The sequence below is a fragment of the Trematomus bernacchii genome, unplaced genomic scaffold (assembly GCF_902827165.1).
Source record: "Trematomus bernacchii unplaced genomic scaffold, fTreBer1.1, whole genome shotgun sequence".
Taxonomy (NCBI): domain Eukaryota; kingdom Metazoa; phylum Chordata; class Actinopteri; order Perciformes; family Nototheniidae; genus Trematomus; species Trematomus bernacchii.
This window is the reverse complement of record NW_022987647.1, coordinates 137,885-145,258: the sequence shown is the minus strand read 5'-3', so window position 1 is coordinate 145,258 and position 7,374 is coordinate 137,885. Positions and strand designations below refer to the sequence as shown.

The 7,374-nt window shown below is 38.7% G+C and overlaps 1 protein-coding gene across 1 annotated transcript; it reads left to right on the top strand.

Annotated features, from left to right (window-relative positions):
• Nucleotides 1–1,022: 1,022 nt before the first annotated feature.
• On the top strand, nt 1,023–5,980 carry LOC117485552 (G2/M phase-specific E3 ubiquitin-protein ligase-like). The gene is made up of 4 exons (XM_034134132.1): nt 1,023–1,342; nt 4,070–4,242; nt 4,751–4,965; nt 5,282–5,980. The coding sequence occupies exons 1-4, from the start codon at nt 1,319–1,321 to the stop codon at nt 5,533–5,535; spliced, it is 666 nt and encodes a 221-aa protein (XP_033990023.1). The 5' UTR covers nt 1,023–1,318; the 3' UTR covers nt 5,536–5,980.
• The last annotated feature ends 1,394 nt before the right edge of the window (nt 5,981–7,374 follow it).

The window sequence follows — 7,374 nt, the reverse complement described above, 5'->3', positions numbered from 1 at the left end:
TTTTTTTTCGATTATGTTGTTTTCGTAATTGTGGCAGGCCAAAATCGTAATTGCGATTAAAATACGATTAATTGCACAGCCCTACTCCATTCCCTCTCTGCCCCCTTTAGCCTTTAGTTTTTCTCTTTCCGCTTTATAGATGTCACAATGTAACAAGATATGTTCTACATCTTCTTTTACTCCACAGTTCCCACACTTGTCACTGTCACTTTTCCCCATGATATACAGAGTACCATTCAAAGCCGTGTGATTTATTCTGAGTCTAGCGATCGTGATTTCCTCCCTTCTGTTTCTTTCTTTATAAATATGAATTGTAATTGTCTTTTGTACTTTGTAGGAGCGATCTCTGGAAGGCGATAGTCGAGGAACCACCACACGCCTATGAGAGGCCGTCTAGCTCACAACTCATACTTGGTCTTACAAACAATATCAGAATATCTCATGTACACCACCAGACTCTTTCACACACAGTATCATACCGTCTTTAACGTACTGTCATTCCTTCCTTCATTTACTATCATACTATCATACATAAATAACTATTCTCTCTCACACACAAAAACAAATCTCTTAAACGCACCATCATACTCTCGTACACACACCACTATTGTCTTTCACATACAACTATAATCTAATAGAACATTATAATAGTGTATGTGAAAGAGGATAGTAGTATGTGTGTAATCGGTAAACAATGTATGTAAGACAGAATAATAACCTATGTAAGAGGGAATAGTATGTCATGTTAATAACAATAGTTGTCTATGTAAAACAGAATAGCAGTGAATGAAAGGCCGAATAATAGCTTATATAAGAGGTAATAATAGTTCATGTGAATGACTATATAGGTATGTGTATAAACAGAATGATAGGGTGTGTGCATAAGAATAGTTATGTGTGTGAGAGAGTATGATTGAAAAGGAAGTGAGTATGATTGAAAAGGAAGTTGGACTAAATTCTCAGTTCCTGATTGGCTCTACGTTTTTTGTTTGACGGACACCGCCCACCCCCACATAGCGCCATTGTGAGATGAGAAAATGGTGGAAAGGGAGCGACTTAATGAAGCCATAGGCCTCTTAACTAATATTTTAGATAGGCCTTCTCCAAATGTTGTCACATCGCTGTCAGGAATAATGGATCAAAGGCGACAGTCGACGTCGTCCACAGTAGGCAATTCTAGTGTGAGCGTTGACGAGGAATTGCAGCGGGCCTTCAGACGTGGATCAGGTGCATCAGGGAGTGGCGGTGGAGCCTCATTAGGCGCCAACCTGAACCAAGTGCTGCAACCCCGATATCAAACTCAGCAGTATTTTGGGGGATGGACTTCAAAGTCAAGGAAGAGGTACGTTTATTTTTTAAATGTCAACCGTGGTCATTTTAATATGTATGTTGTTGATTGAAGCTGTTTCTTACTGCTTGAAGCTAACGCTTTATTAACCTACTATAGCGGGGCAGTCAAATGTTAGAAACGAGACTAATCACAGGGTTCCCGCGGGGTCTTAAAAAGCCTTACATTTAATAATCAGAATTTAAGCCCTTAAATATGATTTTAAAAATCAAGAAAGGTCTTCAATATGATTTAATAGGTCTTTAAACGGATTTGGAAGGTACTTCTGTGTTGCAGTTCCCCCCCCAAATTATTTATATGGAAATAAATCAACATGGAACCAATAACTTGCTGCAATAACTTTGCATCCCCTGGCCCCTTATTGGAGAACACCCAGCTAGTAACTAGCAACCAAGCGTTAGCTAGCGTCAGTTCAGGGGCCTCATTTATAAAGGGATATACGCTCAAAAAATGGCGTACGCCAGTTTCTACGCAATGTTTGCGATTTATAAAATACTAACTTGATGGGAAAATGTGCGGTCCTCCACGCAAACTGTAACCCATGCGTACGCACTAAGCACAACAACGGGAGAGACGAGAAACTGCGACACCGTTGGCAGAAGGAAGAATGGAGAGAAATATGTGGAAATAAATAAAATGTTACCTCTCATTTATCATATGAAGAATTCATTTTCAAACATTGATTAAAGCCAATCTTAAAATGATTAAACAAACGCCTGTTTGAGACTCCTCAGTGCACACAAAAACATAACTTGGGGAAATAAATAAATACGGATATGTTATTTAAAACCACCTCGAATATGTTGTGTTAATGTTATGAAATGTTTTCTCATAAATGATGCGGTAAGCAGGAGGACAGAATAACGTCTAAACTGACGCCGTTTTGCATTTCTATAGGTTGTAGATACGAGCATGGTTTTATATACTATCACGTTTAATCGTGTTTTATGCCGTTTGCCAAGACTTGATAAGTCGCTCGTAAAACACAGGAGGTATGGAAACTAAGAACACCATATGCGGTAAATTGTACAGCTAATATAACACAACACATTAGTTGTATTTCCTTTAACTGGTGGATTATGGATATATAGTTGCTGATCGACAGCTGGAACACAAACCACCAAATACAACAAAATAATTCAGATCCAGTCGTCATGACTCCACTCCGGAGGGATTCCCCGATCATTTCTTACAGTTTCTCATCAAGGGGGTGTCTCCTGTCCCCGGGACAAACACACTGCCTGAGGAAGGTTATGTGTATTTTTTTTGTCATTAACTTTTTTCGGACCACTTATTTATTTATTTTGGTGACGATCCGACCTCCATGCTGCTACTCTGGTTCAAACTGCATCCACCAAACAATATGATTTATCTCGACCTCCCCAAAATAACCAAAATCTGACACGGTGTGAGATGTCTTTTTTAGCTGTTCGGTCGTCATTTCCTGCGATCTTCTTCATGCAGTCAGTCAAAAATGAATGAATGAATGGGCGTTTCTTTGACTATGTATAGGCAAATATGGGCGTTACGTGAAGCCTGCAAAAGCTGCGCCGCATTTCGAGTCGATTGTGATTTATAAAGGGAAACAGGCGTATGAAGTGCCGGTACGCACTTCCCTCACCGGTACGCAATGTTTTGTGAATCGGAAAATGTCGGAAAATTTCTGTACCTATTTTTTTGCTTTGTACTACGTAAGCAACCTTCTCACGTCAATCCTACGCAAGGCGTTATAAATGAGGCCCCAGAGCCGGAGGTATCTTCACATCTTTTTACGAACATTATGGGGAAGTGTAAGTTTAACCGAATATGGTTGGAGAAAGGGGCATTTAGTGCTTGGTTGAAACTAGTGAAGGGGAACGTGTTAGAAGCCCGCTGCACCTTATGCTAGTGTGTAAAGGCTTTTGGAATTTTTTTTGGTCACTTATATAGTTTAGTAAATAAGTTAAAAAGGATGCCATGATGTCAAAATACATTTTCCTCAGTAATCTTGGGTGTCTAACATAAATGGATATAGCACTGAGTTATAATCAGCCAGTCAAATGTGTTCAGAATTTAAACCACTATTTTTTAGCGAAGCAGATATGTCACACAGACCCTGTCTGCCTCAAAATCCCCTGCAAATGCTATAGGCTCATTGGTCGTAACTGTGCCATTCTAGCTCATCTCAAAGTCTGCAATTGGCTGCGGAATATTTACGTTACTTTTGTTATAATTTTTCAGCATTATGCTGCAATCTTTATGTAAATCCACGTTAGCAGTACAAGATGTACTTAATAAGAGGATTTCTGATATTAACAATTTAATTTCTTTTGATGTCTTCCATATCTTACACCAGTCTAAACTCCTGAAAGAAATAATTGGTCTGCCTTCTATATACATGATTTTAAACTATTACTAAACTATTTTTAATGAAAAGTACAGGTTTAGGTTCATTGTGTCACCAACAGAAAATATGTACTGCTCTGGTAAAACGGCAAGATATTTGTGGTGATATATCTGATTTCTTAGATTCATGCCTCTTTTGTAGTATTTGCTGTTGATAACAACTTAATCCGCAGTAAAGGCGCTTCTTCTGCCGTTGCAGTTGAGTCGAGCCAACCCTAAGCTGTTTGACTTGACCCATGCTTTGTGGTTCCTCCCCCGACTGCACTCGGCTACACTCGTCTACTTTCGATGCAAGCAGCAGCTCATCTCAAACTTTCTTTTTTGTTTTGTTTGTAGGTGTCAGAATGTTCTTCTTTGAATGACCTCTTACACACCACAGAACCACTCCAAGATTTTCTTGCAAATGCAGGGTGTCTCAGGCCTTTGAAATCCATAGAAGACAGAGACCTGTTGGTCCAAGACATTACCATGTTCCAGGTGGTCCACAGAGTTGCAGGAGCATTTGAAAGGTTTGTGCAACACTATTGCCTATAAACCAAATTAGTGATATAATTTAGGTGCTAACAAAAAAGCTAAAGCTGACTATATTTTAAACCTTTTTTTCAAACAAAGATACAAGAAGAAAAATGTTTGAACGTGTATATTTTTATTGAAAAGAGATTGTTCCTTATAAAATAGGGCTGTGTAAGAATAAAATAAACACAATCAAATCAGTTCATGTGGTCAGAAACATATTACTCCCTGTAAATGAAGCTCTGAAGTATGTCTTTTTGAACAAATTACATTAATTAATTTTCCCAATTGTTTGGCAAGTCTGAGCATATTAATTAAAGATTGTCACAAACATCAAACTTTGTTTTTGCCCTCTTAGATTTCATACTGATCTCTGATGGACATTTTTTATTTTCGAGCTATTTTTCTGCAATGGTGATGGAATATATCTCTTTAGTTCTTTACTATTAGCTAACACAATTGTTCACACAAATTCTTCTCTTGACCCTCATTTGTATACTGTAGATTTAAGGAGGGGCTAAAGGTCCTTGGCATTCTAGATGCAATTAAAATGCATCCAGAAAGTTTCCGGCCTTTGATGTGCCACGAACCATCGGCTCTCACTGCTGACGTAATGGACCATCTATTCCATATCCTGCTGTCTGAAGTGGGAAGCAACAAAATAAGGACAGAGGAAGTTGTGGTACCCTTTTGGAGGGATTACCTGCAGGATGTGGAAGGTTAATACTGCTGCTAGATGTAGTACTGTCTCCAATGATGTTGATCACTTAGTGTGCAAAGACTTGCTACAACATTACATACTAATGCCACATTGACATTACTCTTTTCATTGTCTGCCTTTTTCCTTAATCTTGCTTTGATTCTATTTCCTTTTTCTTCCTTTCTTTCTGTCTTAAAATATCCTCTTACTTGTCACATGTTTGGTTTCTTTGTCTTTCATTCTTTACTAATAGATTTTTTTCTGTATGGTATTTTGTACTTGCTGGTATGGTTTAAAATTGTAATTATTGTTTTGCTTGCTTTACTGTGTTTTAGATCAAGAGGGACCACCAAAGTTAGGGAAAATCCTTGCCTTTGCAACAAGTGCAAGTGTCATCCCTCCAGTTGGCTTCTCTCCTCAGCCATCAATTGATTTCCTGCATGGGCATCCCTCCAGCCCCAAACAGCGTCTGCCCATGGCGAACACTTGCATAAACTGCCTGAAGTTGCCGCTGCTTGAGACTTATGATGATTTTAAAGAGTGCATGGACTTTGCACTAGGTAACACACAGGGTTTTGGAAGAGAGTAATGGGAACATTATGTTCGTTCCATCTACCTCGTTCATGAGGTTTCAGCCAGGTTCTTGAAGCAATGTGAACAACAATTTTTGTTTTTAATTTTAGCGAAGTGCAAAAAAACATTATTCTTTAAAAGTCACTTTTATTATTTATCAACCATTGTACATTGCTTTATTAGTGCTGACTGAGTAACTGGGCACATCATTAAGGTATTATGGCCCAGTGGTGCAACAAATCACATAAATATATAACTTACTTTCAGTCTGTTTAAAAAAAAAACAGTGCTTGTTTTGTTACTTTAAGTGTGAACCATTTCCAGTGTTTACTGTTCACTAAGAACATTCACCAGAACTAAAAAAAATGATATGCCGTGATTACCATCATCACTCAAAGGGTCAAATAGTTCTTCAATTCTGTTCATCATGGTTTGATTAACATTAAAGTCATTTACCGGAACCACAATGTTGTTGTCTGTCACTAATGGTAAGGGGATGTGTTCATTGACTCCAACTGTCTCATTTCCTTCAAAAATGTCATCAATTGCCAAGTTTCCAGCTCCAGCACTGTTTAGAACTCCTCTCTGCCACAGTTGGAGAGGAGTTTGTCCACCCATTGTAGATAATCCATGGTGGTTCCACTGATTTTGGAATTCAGCAGCTGACCTTTGAACTCTTGGCAGGTAGATGTAGTGAAGACAAAACAAATGGAGGTCATTCGTAGAATCCAATATGCCCTCATTTTCCATGAAGGTAAAAAGGTTACTAAAGTGGAACGAGACAACTCTGTTAAGCTCTGCCCACAGCCGTTCTATCCTCTGGTTATGGACACTGCGTCCCGTAATGACACTGCCTCTGTTTAATCCCCTTCTCTCTAGCATATACCTGGCAACCCCTGTGTTTTCCATGCCATGGTCACAGCGTACTCTTGAGGGAAGGCCAAAGTTGTGTACACCAGTACAAAACAGTCCCAGAACACTTGATGCCCTGTTGTTATTGAGGCATTGCAAATAAATGATGGTGCGACTAAAGCCGTCAACACATCCATGAAACACCATCCGCCATCTCACCAGTTTATGGTTTCCGTCTATATGCCTGTAGGGAGAAAAAACTTCAATATTTACAAAAATAAAATTGCAACCATGATGAATATTGTTAATACAGAACCAGAATGTCCATCACATGGTTGCCCTTCTAGAAGTCAGGACTAGTCCTTCCAAATTACAACACCTTTTTTATTTCACAGCATGAACTCAGTTTGTGTTGTTTAAGACAAAAGCACATGATAAAGGACATCCTTTATTGACTATATAAGTATTTATATTTTTAACGTGAAATAAAGTTCCAGTGGAGGAAGACTAGCAAAGAATAAGTGTATTTTAAAGTTTTACTTGCATTTTAGGCCTACTTGCAATAATGTCATGTGTTACTTTCTACCACTAGCAATATCTACTATATTACTTGTGCATTCATGGCACATAACTTAATTTAATGTCATGCAATACTCACCATAATTGATTGGGAGTTTGAACATTGTAAACTCTTCGACGAATTGCACGGCGGCGGCGAAAAGCCCGTCCAACCGGGTCAAGTTGTTGCAGGCAGCGTCTCACACGCCAACGTTGTATTCTGATGTGCCGTGAACGAAGACTCCCTAAAACATACCTTTCCCCTGCATTAGGGGTAGTTTGAAGGATCTCGCGAACAGTGTTTGCCAGAACCTGAAGTAAGAAGATATGATTCTACACTGTATTGAAGTAAACATGTATTGTTTGAACTGTTGTATGTATAATCACTTAGAAAAAGAATGTTATTCTCACTTTTAAATTCACTGGCCCAGAGATTCTGTGTTTC